The sequence below is a fragment of the Rhinolophus sinicus genome, chromosome 17, assembly GCF_057876585.1.
Source record: "Rhinolophus sinicus isolate RSI-liver-muscle chromosome 17, RSI-T2T, whole genome shotgun sequence".
Classification (NCBI taxonomy): domain Eukaryota; kingdom Metazoa; phylum Chordata; class Mammalia; order Chiroptera; family Rhinolophidae; genus Rhinolophus; species Rhinolophus sinicus.
The window spans coordinates 211,922,956-211,937,642 of record NC_142517.1 but is presented as its reverse complement, the minus strand read 5'-3'; the positions used below and the strand labels follow the sequence as shown (position 1 = coordinate 211,937,642).

The 14,687-nt window shown below is 59.5% G+C and overlaps 1 protein-coding gene across 6 annotated transcripts in view; it reads left to right on the top strand.

The window, feature by feature from the left end:
- HDAC4 (histone deacetylase 4) overlaps positions 1 to 14,687 on the top strand; it is a 295,261-nt gene that overhangs the window by 187,473 nt on the left and 93,101 nt on the right. For all 6 annotated transcript variants that reach the window (XM_074316010.2, XM_074316018.2, XM_074316014.2 and 3 more), the window contains one exon: positions 5,875 to 6,025. In XM_074316010.2, the coding sequence (XP_074172111.2) occupies positions 5,875 to 6,025 (151 nt within the window). The remainder of the gene's footprint in view (positions 1 to 5,874; positions 6,026 to 14,687) is intronic.

The window sequence follows — 14,687 nt, the reverse complement described above, 5'->3', positions numbered from 1 at the left end:
TTGCCCATGCCCATGGGGTATTTCCAGTTTAATTGTGAAAAGCAGGCATTATTCCCACATGTCCTTTCTCACCATTAGGGGTGAACTTTTCTCCGCTGGTGTTTGCCAGGGTGATTTGTGCTGTTCCTGGGGGAGGGCGGGCTTTTAAGAGGCATCAGGTGCGAGTGGGACTCTTCTTGCAGGCAGGGATAAAGTGGAAAGGAAACCTGGTTCTGAGACCCCGGGACCCAGGATGTTGACTCCGCCTTTATTACCTGCCCCAAGTGGCTGAGAGGTGCTGCCCAAGGCCTGGCTTCCAGTCACCTGAGGCGGTAGGCAGGAGCCGGTGTGTTGCACTGGGCTGGTACCTGGGAGCTGCCAGGGTCCTGTGTCGTCCCTCCGCCTGCCTGCCCAGTGTGGGTCTTGCTCATGAACCAGCGCCTCGGGGTCCTGGGACGTTGCGTGGGCAGCTGGCATCGCCTGTGCTGAGGCGCGTGGATGACCACTCCAACTGCCCTGCTGGGCCCTGCTTTTCTTGGGCTGCCAGGCACTGTGGCTCCTACGAGTCTCTGGCCTCACCAGGTGTCCTGCTCACCTTCAATTGTGCCTTCCAGACTGGGGCTGCCTGTGGTTTGTAGAAGAGAAGAAACTTCATGCCTGTTTCCAGAGGCAGCAGCTCTAGTTTCCGGCCTGCGGTGTGGGGAAGAGACCAGCAAGCGGGATCTCTCCTTCCTCCTCACCGTCCCTGCCTTGTGCTGCCTTCGATCTGGTCCTCCGTCCTCACAGCTCGCTCGGACCTGCTGTGTGCTGGGAGGCTGAGGTCCAAGGGGAGACGCGCGCGCAGCCAAGCCAGCCGGGCCCCACCGGACAGACGTGTGCCAGGTGGCACCGAGGCCTGCAGGGCAGGACCAGGATTCGGCAGGAGGAGACGCTGTCTCCAGGAGGACACAGCTACGGGGCGCCTGCTCCCAGGGCCGCGGCGGCTGGGCAGGCTGCTTAGAGTCATGGAACCTGTTCCTTTTTTCCTTGGAAAGATTAGGTCGTAGACATCTCATTTTAAATTGCTCATAATAGTTTCAATCTGCAATGAAATAGCTTCTCAACAATTCCCTTTGTCTTTAGAATAGTCTTGACCTTCACATATGTTCACGAGGCACTAGCTGCAAATAGCTGTGGATTTTTTGCCTCACATAAAAGTGAGCACATCTCAAAGCGCCCTGGTCCGTAGCCTGCAGAGGACACTCGGCACTGGAGGACTGTCATTGTTGTTCCCCACGAGGAGCAGCGGGTGGCCAGGGGCCCGCCCTGAGCGCTGCCTGAGCGCAGGTCCATGTTGAGGCTGCATAGTGTGAGCAGCGGGTGCAGAGATTGAGGCCCAGTTCACCTGCATCTCCCAGAGTCTGAGTGTAGAGGCCGCTTTGTCCCAAGGCCAGGAGACGGGAGCGAGGGCTGCCACCACCTGCTTCGTCCTCGCCACCTTTGGCTTCGTGGGCTTTTAATAACTCAGAGCATTTAAACTCTGAGAGTGTTTAATGTCCATTGAAATGTAAGGAGGAGTGAACGTGCAGCGTCGCTGGGGGCATTTGGGGAACCAGGTCTTCGTTTGTAATTGCTACTTTCATTAAAACTCCAAGACAATATTGTTTTTCTGGGAGGTTCGTCATCTTGTGAATTTTAATCACCAGTATGTGTGCTGGTTGTTTGTGATGCTAATTGAAAGATCTCCTTTCCTTCTGGGTTCTGGCTTGCAAAGTAGATATTGCGAGAATATATTAAGTGATTTTTCTGCCTGCCCCTCCCTTAGGTGTTAAATGAGCACCAAGCAGTTGAAAGGGGACTAGGCTGTACCTGGGCCACTTGGTGACCCCAGAGGGCAGGGACGCTTCATTCTGGGACCGGCTGCTCAGAGTATCTTTGTATCGGTGCCCTGACTGAGCAGCGTCAAGAAGCCCTCCAGCTCGTCCATTTCTAGAAACTGCCCGGCAGGAGTCGCCGAGCTGCTGGCATGGCCTGTGACACCCACGAGTGGGGAGCGCCTGTAGTGGGGACATAGTTGAGGGCCGTAGGTAGAATCTCGTGTCTTCTGGCAAAAGGACCGTCCTCAGTGCGGCTCTGAGGACTGCGTCTGGGAATGAGACTAGTGACAAGTGACACGTCTTATCCCCACCTCATTTACTCTTTTGTCGCAAAGGTGTCATTTGGTTTTCCTTTAAAAGGTGAGAAAACCCCACTGGTCTGAATCATGAGCAGAGCTCTAGAACTGACTCTACAGACGTGCGTTGCGTAGTGATGGCAGTTTTCAGAGGCTGAAGCCCACTCAGGGCCCCAACCAATGGTGTCGGCTGTTGGCAGCCAATACCACCAACTAGGAGGCCAGTTTCGAGATTGAAAAACCTTGGAATTCACCCGACATCCTGTTCCGTTTGTGCTGTTTTCTCTCGAGTCCCCTGGGGGCCTCATTTTGATCCCAGGATGACACTGCAGTGTCCAGCAGGAGTCAGGGTCTGTGGGTGCCACCTCCCAGGTGACAGTACGGACGTGAAGCTCGGTGCCAGACTGCTAGGTGTCATCTCGCTTAGTCCCCACAGCAGCCCGGGCAGACGGTCCCGCTCCGAAAAGGAGGTAGATGGAGTTCAGGTTTGAGTGGAGTGGCAGTGGGCAGGGCCAGCTCCACGTCTGGGCAGCCTGGCCTCGGCACCGTCCGCCAGCCACGTACTGGAGCGCCACCCCCAACGCCGCCTGGAAGCCCCAGTGGCCAACCAGGGAGCAATAATGAGGAACGGCACGGGAAGTGCCTGCTTCCTCCTGGTAGCCCCGCTGTCCCCAGACTCTTGTGAGATCACTGGAATGGAATTCTTTTTCTGTAGGAAAGCTCTTAGAAGTGACACTCGGTGTCCATGTACCCCAGAGGTGGGCACTGAGCTGAGCGCCATCCCTGGTGGCCCCTGCCTGCACATGCTGGAGCCTGACGTGGTCTGGTAACCCCTTTCCCCTCAGCCCAGGGCACTTACGTCCAGAATGTGGCTGGTGTCCAGGAGCAGCGTGTCCAGGGGAAGTGCACGCTGCTGCATGGGGTCTGGACGCTCGCTGGGTGTGCACCCCTGCTCCTCGTGCCTCTGTTGGTTTGGGGCCTGGCCACCCCACCTCTGGCTATGCTGTCTCTGTTCTCAGCTGGAAATGTCCCCTTCCCGTGTGGAAGGTGGGAGGCGGCCGTGTTTGTGGACAGAGGCTGTGGGTCCCTTGCGGTCAGAAACACCACCTGATTACGCCACACTCAGTAAACCAGTGCTGTGTGTGTGACCACAGGTGTGGCTGGACCGGCCAGCCAGAGCTTGAGGCCGCGGACTGACACAAGCTGCTTGGCCCTGCATCTGCACGCTCTGCCATCAGGCCACTGCCGGGCCGCGGGGCTGGAGGTGGAGGCACCGCCAGGCGGGCCGGCCAGGCCACAGTGCGGTGAAGGGGTGGCAGGGAGGGCCGGCGCCCCTCACCTCTCCACGCACACACGCGCATCTGTGCGTGGGTGGCTGTGTTCCTTTGGTCCCTCGTTGTAACTTCCAGTTTCCACTGAAGTTTTGCTGAGTGTCACTTTTATTGGCAAGTACACGCTCCACACCTGGGTCGTAGGCTTTATTTAGAAAACGGAAGAATGAAATTTTCACCTTGTAAATTTCCACAATCGATGTGCTTTTTCCTGAACGTTTTGCTGTAACGTGACTGGAACCTCACAGAAGTCACAGACGTGATGGGTGAGGCTTTGCATCTTTAACAGGAAAGGGCCTAAGCAATGTGAGACCCTCTTCTCTTCGTGTGTGTGTTGCCTCCAGTTGGTAATGGAAGCTGGGAGATTTTCACACTCCTAAGGTGGAGGAGGCCATCGTGGGTCTGGGGCCCAGGAAGCCCCGGGCGGCCCTGCTGCTGCGATCTCTCCCTCCCGTCTCTGCTGGCCTTTGGCGGGGACAGGGCTCCACCCTGCCTCCTGCCAGGGGCCCTGTCACCCCATCTCCTCGCCTGTGAACTGCTGGCCTCGGGGTTTCGGTGGCAGTTAAATCCGTTACAAATGTGAAACCCTGAGAGGAGCCCTCAGTCAATGTCGGTTTCTGCTGTTGTCACTCTTGCTGGCGCCATTGTCCCTTTGTGAGTGCCTGAAAGGATGTCTCATCCGTCTCCACCTTAGACATCTGGGGGAAGCACAGTGTGTTGCATTTCCTCAATAGAAAGTGCTGGGGGCCACTTGGGCGGCCAGCTCACCCAGCGCCCTGCCACCCCCTTCTGCCACGCAGGGCGCGGGATGGCCTGCCCTGCCTCGTAGGAGAGACCCACGGAAACAGGACAAGGAAGCTGGTACTCACTGGGCAGTGTGGACAGTGGCCAGATGGCTGCGGAGGGCCATCCAGGGCGGCCGGAGGGTGAAGAGGGGCCGGGCTGGCCACCTCCAAGTGCTGCGTGGTGGGCGCCTCACACAGGGCCCTGAGGTCTTGAAGATACTGCACGTGGCTTGTGTGGAAGCCGAGGGAGAGTCTGTAGCCCGTGCGCCGGAGAGGGAGACACCGTGAGAGTCAGAGATAAACCCAGAGAGAGAGAGGGAGAGACAGGGAGGGAGAGAGATGGACAGACACAAAGACAGAGATAGAAAGAGACACAGAGAGAACAGAGACGGAGAGGAGCCGCCTGGTAGGAGGCCGCACGGCCCACCGGTAGGGCCAGCTGTGCCCCGGGTTGTGCACACTGGTGTCTGCGGGGGCCACCCCTGGGGTCTGCCAGACGGAGCTCCGTCCCTCAGCCTGGGCAGCCCTGGACGGCGAGTTCTCACCGACGGGAGCGCGCTAAGTGAAAACGGGGCTGATGACAGTGACATTGGGCATTTTCCTATTTCTCTGTAACCACTTCTGTGAATGTCATTCCTTTTGGCTCACCTTCCTAGTGGGCTGCTTGTCACATAGTCTCACTAAGTGACGGCAGCCATTGTACTAAAGTTTGCCTGTGTAGCATAGATAGTGCAAAGGGTTTCTTAGTCATCATTTGCATTTGAGTTTTGTTCATGGTGTTTGTTACAAATATAAATTTTGCATCATCGGTTACGTCATTTTTGAAAACACGTGATGTAACTGAGACACAACAAAACGTACGGCTCTTGAGTGTGCTGCCCAGTGCCCTCTGACAGCTGTGAGCACCTGTGCACGACCTCCTCCCCCAGGCCCACACCCGGCAGGCGCCCTCCTGCCTCCTCCTCCGGCCTCACCCCAAGACGCAGCCTTTGGTTTTTATCATCAGGTCTTAGGAGTTGCTGTTCTAGAACATCATGGTGATAGAGCTTGCCACCGACTCTCCTGCCCCGCTCCCCTACACCCCGTCGGCACCCCGCACGCTCACTTTGGGTGTTCTATACCCCCCCCATGTCTGTTCCTGCCCTGTCGCCCATCCTGTCCCTCGCTAGGTGGCGTTCCAGCGTGGGGTGCAGTGAGTGTCCCCCTGAGCGACATCTGGGTGGGCAGAGCTGTCACACGTATTCTCGTGCAGGGCTTTGCGCGGGGTGTGGCCGTGTCTCCTGGATGTGTCCCGGGAGTGGGATGGCTGCATCCTGGGGGAACATGTGTGTGACCTGTGAGAAGGTGCCGAGCAGTTTTCCAAAGTGGCCCTGGCGTTTCACACTGATCTTCAGTGTCGTTGCCAGCTTGCGGGAGGACGTGAATCTCCCCGTGTGCTTTCCTCTAGCAGCTCAATGGTTTTTATTTTCATGTGTCACGTTGGAAAGGTCGGAGGTCAGGCCCGGGAGCAGCCCGGCCCCGTGTGCGACCAGCGGGCTGGAGGTGGACTGGGGGGCGCTGGGGGGCGGGCAGGCGGACCCCGGCCCAGGCCGACCTCTGACCGCCTGTCTCCCCCCACCCCTCACAGCACCAGCAGGAGCTGCTGGCCATGAAGCACCAGCAGGAGCTGCTGGAGCATCAGCGGAAGCTGGAGCGACACCGCCAGGAGCAGGAGCTGGAGAAGCAGCACCGGGAGCAGAAGCTGCAGCAGCTTAAGAACAAGGAGAAAGGCAAAGAGAGTAAGTCGGGGGGGGGGGGGGGGGGGGGCGCTGGGGGGGCCGCTGCGGGGGGGGCGCGGGGGGGGGCCTGCGGGGGGGGCGCGCTGGGGGGGGCGCTGCGGGGGGGGGCGGGGGGGAGGGGGGCGCTGGGGGGGGCGCTGGGGGGGGCCTGCCGGGGGGGCGGGGCGCTGCAGGGGGCGGGGCGCTGCAGGGGGGCGGGGCGCTGGGGGGGCCTGCGGGGGGGGGGGGGGGGAGGCCGCTGCCGGGGGCGCCAGAGTGCACTTGGCAAGTTGGGGATGTCAAGCAGCCCGGCAGGGGACCGTGGGCAGTGACTGGGAGGGCACAGCAGGACTGGGCTCCCGGCAGGGATTCTGGGCAAGGACGCGGAGCGGGGACTCAGGTGGGGAGTCTGGGCAGGAGCGGGGCTGCGTGTCCACACTTCTCTGTGCTCGTGGTCCCCAGAAGCCCCCAGAAGCCGCGGGCGGAGGGGAACCACCTCCCTGGTCATAGCACGTGGTGTCCCTGGGTGCCACTGTCGTGCTGTTTCCGGTCGCCCTGCACTTCAGCTACAAGTGGTGGTTGACAGCTTTGTCGTCGTTTGGGGGCTGCAGGACACTCATGCGACTTTTGGGTTATTTAGGCATTTTAAAGCATATCTGGCAGGCTCCTAATGTCTTATAAATGTTAAAAACCATAAAGCTTACCAGAGGCAGAGTACACCTCAGCAGCGAGGTCGGTCCTAAATATTTCAAAGTTCTCGTTTTGAGAGCATGTTCACTGGTGAGTGCCATGTCACCACCTGGGAGCACGTAGGACGCTGCAGCCAAGAGGAGACATGATGATTGACAGTTCAGTTGTCACTTGGGTCTTGTGGCCCTAATTGTTGCTTTTAGTCATGCTGTGCTTGTATGTCTGAAGACCAGTGTGGTCTGTCATCTTCTGAGAAACGCCAGGACCTGATTTTAGACAGAGGCTGCTCTCTGTTTGTCCCCCTTGGAAAGTCCCTGAGTCTGTCAGGGAAGAGGCCACAGCCCCCTCTGCTGACTGCTGAGCCACTGGATGCAGGCGCCTTGGGCTTGTGCAGTGACAGCGACTCAGCATGACCGGCCTTTGTGAGGCCTGTTCTGTCACTGGCTGCAGTGTCCCTCCCAGATTGTGGCGAAAGGAACACTTCTGTCATGGGTGTCTGTGCTGCTGTCTGGTGACAACTTGTTTTCAGTGACACAGCCAGGACCTCGTCAGCAGAGTGAGTGTGCGTTCTAGGTGCCAGGCTGTCAGTCCCACCTGATGGCCTGTCCTCCTCTCATGTGTCAGGCCTGGGGGTGCTGATTGTGGGCGATTTATTCTTGTCACACTCACAAATAAAGGCAGAAGGCTTGACACACTTCGCTGATACATATAACTCTCAAAATCCTCAAAAAGCCTTCATCTTCAGCTTGTGAAAATACAAGCCATTTGAACAACTTTTGGTTAAATTTTCACGCACACACGCACAATGGCGTATTGCATTCTTACAGCATCTGTACAGCCTCTGATTAGAAGTTGATTTTAAAGTCTTTTTATGGGTGCGTGATTGACACATAGAAGTGCCCCGTCCTTTCTAGGGACCTGCCCACGAGTGTACATCCCGTGTAACTGTCCCCAGTAACGCACTGTGGCCAGGACAGCAGCAGCGGCCAGAGCCCCCATGCCCCTCCAGTCACCACCCCTCCTCCTTCCCAGAGGGAACCCCACTTCTGAAAGGAGACAGATGCTGCCATCACACTGCTGTGTCTGGTGATTCTTTCACTCAGCATCAGGCGTGCGAAGCAGCCTTGTTCACCCCCTCCCGTCGCTGCACGTTGCCTCCCTCACACGCGCTTCGCTGTGCGTCCATGCCACCTGGGCAGACCTGTGGTCACGCCTGTCACAGCGCTGTGGGCACATGCTCGCGTGTGTCTCTGGGTGCAGATGGGCAGCCTCGGCGTGTGTGTGCTCAGCTCCCGCACACCATGCCAGTTCCCCACGTCACTACCAGCTTCCGCTTCCACCAGCTGCGTGTCCCCACCACCATGCCCCCGGGGTCAGTCCCTTTCCTGTGAGCGTGAGCATTTCTCAGGTGGCCAGGGCGTTTTCCTGTGCTCACTGGCCACGTGGGTCCCCTGGGGGAGGGGTGCGCTCAGGTCCATCCGTTTTTCTGATGAGTGGTCTCCCTTTTTCTCAGTGTTGTTTTCCTATTGTCGCTTTTACGCGGTACACGGCCCTTCTCCCGCCTTCTGTCACGGTGTCCCTGTGCCAGTGCTGCAGGGTCTCAGGTTGGATGCAGCCATTTCTCAGCCTTTCCTCAAGTAGAATTTGAATGCAGTCTAATTCATATTATTATGCCGATTTTGTTTTGTACATTTTGTAAGTATTTTCCCTTCAGAAAGGGTATTATATTTTCCTGAAAGTATTTAGCCAATGCATTCCCCCTGTTTTTAGTTTATTTCTCTATTTAACTATTTGCAAGTTCTTAGTAATTGTTTTTATGCATAAAGTGAATAACTTTTACAATCATTAGTTACTGCAGCAGTTTACTTTTGAAACAGTAAATGTGCTTTAATTGTATTTTCTGTAACTGATGGCATTTTAGTGTGGAAAGGACTTCCGGAGAGTTTACTTACGTGAGCTCTAGCTTTTCTATACCGGTGTATGAGAGTAATTACTGGTGAGACCTGCAGGTACACGTGGTCACAGCACCAAGCTGGCCACGAGCTGGTGACGGCAGGCTCAGCAGCCGCCCACACTCCAGATGCAGAGATGAGGACAAACGTCCATTGGGTGAGAAGCTGCTCACGCCCTGGGTCTGGCTGGTGTGGCAGACGGTGTCGGTCACCTCGGGGCTCTTGCTGCCTGGCCTCCTGGCTCTATCACACTGCCATTCATACACTGCGTGTTTCTGTGCTGACTCCTTGGTGCCAAGGGTCCACCCGAGTGCTGACCTCATGGCTGGGGCGTGAGTGGTGCCCCACACGAGCCGGGAACATCCCCCGCTTCCTGCCATGTTGCTGCAAAGTGGAGCACGGGCATCGTGTTGTCACTTCTAAAACTCCCAGGGAGCCGACTGTGCAGCTAGGGCTGAGACCCGGGAGTGTGCGCCAGCCTCCCGCCCGCCCGCGGTAGGAATCTGCGTGGCCTGCCCCACGCGACCCTCCACACGACTGCTGCCTGCCTTCAGAAAGCCGCCCGGGCACCATAGCTCCCTCCTCGGGAGCCCTGTGCCAGGGGCTCCTGCTGCGGTGTGGCAGGCTGCTGTCACTTGTGGCCGCCCACTGGGTCCTGCTCTGTGCCCTTGCTCCCAAGGTTTGCTGGGCCTCAGTGTGTACCCTGCTCTCGCGTTTTTCTTTGGAGTGGGGAAATCGTTGTTCATCAAAGGATAGAAGTTTGAGTTCCAAGTATCAGCTAGTTGATCTGTGCCATAACTCACCAACAAATACCAGTTTTTCAGGTTGCTGAAAAGCAGCTCAGTCTAAATTAATTCCTTCTAGTTTACCAGAATCTTCCAATAAAAACAACATCTTAAGCCTCAGGAAATGTGAAAAGACTGGACTTCAGAAACCATCTGAGATCTGTTTGCAAGTCGCAAAGGATCTGCTTGCCAGCTAAGCAACCCCCACCCAGGCATTGGGTCGTTCTCCAGGCCCCTCCATGCTGGGCACATGGCAGCCCCGGCGGGTTTCCATCGGTGGGTCTGGGTGGTCAGATTTTGTTGTTAATAATAAGCTGTGTGCAGTTGGGTGTTTGGCTCGGGGAGGCCTGCTGCCCGCGAGTGTGGTCCTGCAAGAAAGCAGGCCTGGCAGGCCCCGTGGTGGACGCCTGTGAAGGGGGCTCTTGTGTGGGCTTCAAGGGCGTTTGTGGGGTGCGCAGGACAGCCAGAGGTGGGTGCCAGGTTCCCAGCACTTGAAAATGCATGCCAGAGCCGCTGCTGTTTCATTCCTGGGGTTTCTAAAATGAATTTATTTCTGAATACTTAATTACAAGGTTTGTTACACTTGTAAACATTTACAGTGCTTTTCATTTTAAATAATTCTGCAGTTGTCCTTAACTGTTGATACCAATTAATGCCATTAATTGGATAGGACAGCAAATTCTTACAACTTGTGGCAGTTTTCACCTCAGTCAGCACGGACACACGACCGCTAATCAGTTCAGATTTACGTAGATTTACTAATTTTAAGAATCTGAGATACAGTGTCTTTTAACATAAATTTAAAGGAAAAAGAATCTAATGGAAGTCAGGCGTTTGCCGTCTGAGCAGGTTGGCTCACATGGCGGCTTCTCCACTGTCTCCTCGCCAGCAGCCTGGTTGGGAGCATGTGCCATCACTCAGGGACGGCATTCACTTCATTAAAAAAAAGGGCTCAAAAGGCTGCAGTTAAAAGATCCAGTGCCTGATCCACATAGTAATTCTGTGTCGTACTTGTGAAGTCATGTCTTCCTAGGAGGCACGTGGGAAACAAAAATAGGGAGTCCATGTCAGGCAGAATGAGACTGAGCCATGTGACAGATTTGTCGTTCCGGTCACCTGTCCAGCAGGGCATTGTGAGTCACAGGCCCAGGGCAGCCGCTCAGCCGCAGCCCCACCCACTCAGGTTCCCACCCTCTCAGGTCCTCCCACCCTCTCAGGTCCTCCCACTCTCTCAGGTCCTCCCCACCCACTCAGGTCCTCCCACCCACTCAGGTCCTCCCACCCACTCAGGTCCTCCCACCCTCTCAGGTCCTCCCACCCTCTCAGGTCCTCCCCACCCACTCAGGTCCTCCCCACCCTCTCAGGTCCTCCCACCCTCTCAGGTCCTCCCTCCCACCCTCTCAGGTCCTCCCCACCCACTCAGATCCTCCCCACCCTCTCAGGTCCTCCCCACCCTCTCAGGTCCTCCCTCCTTCTCAGGTCCTCCCCACCCTCTCAGGTCCTCCCCACCCTCTCAGGTCCTCCCCACCCACTCAGGTCCTCCCCACCCTCTCAGGTCCTCCCACCCTCTCAGGTCCTCCCCACCCTCTCAGGTCCTCCCACCCTCTCAGGTCCTCCCTCCCACCCTCTCAGGTCCTCCCCACCCACTCAGGTCCTCCCCACCCACTCAGGTCCTCCCACCCACTCAGGTCCTCCCACCCACTCAGGTCCTCCCTCCCACCCTCTCAGGTCCTCCCCACCCACTCAGGTCCTCCCCACCCACTCAGGTCCTCCCACCCACTCAGGTCCTCCCACCCTCTCAGGTCCTCCCTCCCACCCTCTCAGGTCCTCCCCACCCACTCAGGTCCTCCCCACCCACTCAGGTCCTCCCACCCACTCAGGTCCTCCCACCCTCTCAGGTCCTCCCCACCCACTCAGGTCCTCCCCACCCTCTCAGGTCCTTCCACCCTCTCAGGTCCTCCCTCCCACCCACTCAGGTCCTCCCCACCCTCTCAGGTCCTCCCCACCACTCAGGTCCTCCCCACCCTCTCAGGTCCTCCCACCCTCTCAGGTCCTCCCTCCCACCCTCTCAGGTCCTCCCTTCCACCCTCTCAGGTCCTCCCCACCCTCTCAGGTCCTCCCACCCTCTCAGGTCCTCCCCACCCTCTCAGGTCCTCCCCACCCACTCAGGTCCTCCCCACCCTCTCAGGTCCTCCCACCCTCTCAGGTCCTCCCTCCCACCCTCTCAGGTCCTCCCTCCCACCCTCTCAGGTCCTCCCTCCCTCTCAGGTCCTCCCCACCCACTCAGGTCCTCCCACCCACTCAGGTCCTCCCACCCACTCAGGTCCTCCCCACCCACTCAGGTCCTCCCACCCACTCAGGTCCTCCCACCCTCTCAGGTCCTCCCACTCTCTCAGGTCCTCCCCACCCACTCAGGTCCTCCCACCCACTCAGGTCCTCCCACCCACTCAGGTCCTCCCACCCTCTCAGGTCCTCCCTCCCTCTCAGGTCCTCCCCACCCTCTCAGGTCCTCCCCACCCTCTCAGGTCCTCCCCACCCTCTCAGGTCCTCCCTCCCATCCGCCCTGTCCTCACCCACTCAGGTCCTCCCACCCACTCAGGTCCTCCCCACCCTCTCAGGTCCTCCCTCCCTCTCAGGTCCTCCCACCCTCTCAGGTCCTCCCCACCCACTCAGGTCCTCTCCACCCTCTCAGGTCCTCCCACCCTCTCAGGTCCTCCCCACCCTCTCAGGTCCTCCCACCCTCTCAGGTCCTCCCACCCTCTCAGGTCCTCCCCACCCACTCAGGTCCTCCCACCCTCTCAGGTCCTCCCCACCCTCTCAGGTCCTCCCTCCCATCCGCCCTGTCCTCACCCACTCAGGTCCTCCCACCCACTCAGGTCCTCCCCACCCTCTCAGGTCCTCCCTCCCTCTCAGGTCCTCCCTCCCATCCGCCCTGTCCTCACCAACTCAGGTCCTCCCACCCACTCAGGTCCTCCCCACCCTCTCAGGTCCTCCCCACCCTCTCAGGTCCTCCCTCCCACTCAGGTCCTCCCTCCCACTCAGGTCCTCCCCACCCTCTCAGGTCCTCCCCACCCTCTCAGGTCCTCCCACCCTCTCAGGTTCCCACCCTCTCAGGTCCTCCCTCCCACTCAGGTCCTCCCCACCCTCTCAGGTCCTCCCACCCTCTCAGGTTCCCACCATCTCAGGTCCTCCCCACCCTCTCAGGTCCTCCCCACCCTCTCAGGTCCTCCCTCCCACCCTCTCAGGTCCTCCCTCCCACCCTCTCAGGTCCTCCCACCCTCTCAGGTCCTCCCCACCCTCTCAGGTCCTCCCACCCTCTCAGGTTCCCACCCTCTCAGGTCCTCCCCACCCTCTCAGGTCCTCCCCACCCTCTCAGGTCCTCCCTCCCACTCAGGTCCTCCCCACCCTCTCAGGTCCTCCCACCCTCTCAGGTTCCCACCCTCTCAGGTCCTCCCCACCCTCTCAGGTCCTCCCCACCCTCTCAGGTCCTCCCTCCCACTCAGGTCCTCCCCACCCTCTCAGGTCCTCCCACCCTCTCAGGTTCCCACCCTCTCAGGTCCTCCCTCCCACCCTCTCAGGTCCTCCCTCCCACCCTCTCAGGTCCTCCCTCCCACCCTCTCAGGTCCTCCCACCCTCTCAGGTCCTCCCTCCCTCTCAGGTCCTCCCTCCCTCTCAGGTCCTCCCACCCTCTCAGGTCCTCCCCACCCTCTCAGGTCCTCCCCACCCTCTCAGGTCCTCCCACCCTCTCAGGTTCCCACCCTCTCAGGTCCTCCCCACACTCTCAGGTCCTCCCTCCCACTCAGGTCCTCCCCACCCTCTCAGGTCCTCCCACCCTCTCAGGTTCCCACCCTCTCAGGTCCTCCCCACCCTCTCAGGTCCTCCCTCCCACTCAGGTCCTCCCCACCCTCTCAGGTCCTCCCCACCCTCTCAGGTCCTCCCCACCCTCTCAGGTCCTCCCACCCTCTCAGGTCCTCCCCACCCTCTCAGGTCCTCCCCCCCTCTCAGGTCCTCCCCACCCACTCAGGTCCTCCCCACCCACTCAGGTCCTCCCCACCCTCTCAGGTCCTCCCACCCACTCAGGTCCTCCCCACCCTCTCAGGTCCTCCCCACCCTCTCAGGTCCTCCCCACCCTCTCAGGTCCTCCCCACCCTCTCAGGTCCTCCCTCCCTCTCAGGTCCTCCCCACCCTCTCAGGTCCTCCCTCCCACTCAGGTCCTCCCCACCCTCTCAGGTCCTCCCACCCTCTCAGGTTCCCACCCTCTCAGGTCCTCCCTCCCACCCTCTCAGGTCCTCCCTCCCACCCTCTCAGGTCCTCCCTCCCACCCTCTCAGGTCCTCCCTCCCACCCTCTCAGGTCCTCCCACCCTCTCAGGTCCTCCCTCCCTCTCAGGTCCTCCCTCCCTCTCAGGTCCTCCCACCCTCTCAGGTCCTCCCCACCCTCTCAGGTCCTCCCCACCCTCTCAGGTCCTCCCACCCTCTCAGGTTCCCACCCTCTCAGGTCCTCCCCACACTCTCAGGTCCTCCCTCCCACTCAGGTCCTCCCCACCCTCTCAGGTCCTCCCACCCTCTCAGGTTCCCACCCTCTCAGGTCCTCCCCACCCTCTCAGGTCCTCCCTCCCACTCAGGTCCTCCCCACCCTCTCAGGTCCTCCCCACCCTCTCAGGTCCTCCCCACCCTCTCAGGTCCTCCCACCCTCTCAGGTCCTCCCCACCCTCTCAGGTCCTCCCCCCCTCTCAGGTCCTCCCCACCCACTCAGGTCCTCCCCACCCTCTCAGGTCCTCCCCCCCTCTCAGGTCCTCCCCACCCACTCAGGTCCTCCCCACCCTCTCAGGTCCTCCCCACCCTCTCAGGTCCTCCCCACCCTCTCAGGTCCTCCCCACCCACTCAGGTCCTCCCCACCCTCTCAGGTCCTCCCCACCCACTCAGGTCCTCCCCACCCTCAGGTCCTCCCACCCTCTCAGGTCCTCCCACCCACTCAGGTCCTCCCCACCCTCTCAGGTCCTCCCACCATCTCAGGTCCTCCCACCCTCTCAGGTCCTCCCACCCTCTCAGGTCCTCCCACCCTCTCAGGTCCTCCCTCCCACTCAGGTCCTCCCCACCCTCTCAGGTCCTCCCCACCCACTCAGGTCCTCCCCACCCTCTCAGGTCCTCCCACCCTCTCAGGTCCTCCCACCCTCTCAGGTCCTCCCTCCCTCTCAGGTCCTCCCACCCTCTCAGGTCCTCCCCACCCTCTCAGGTCCTCCCACCCTCTCAGGTCC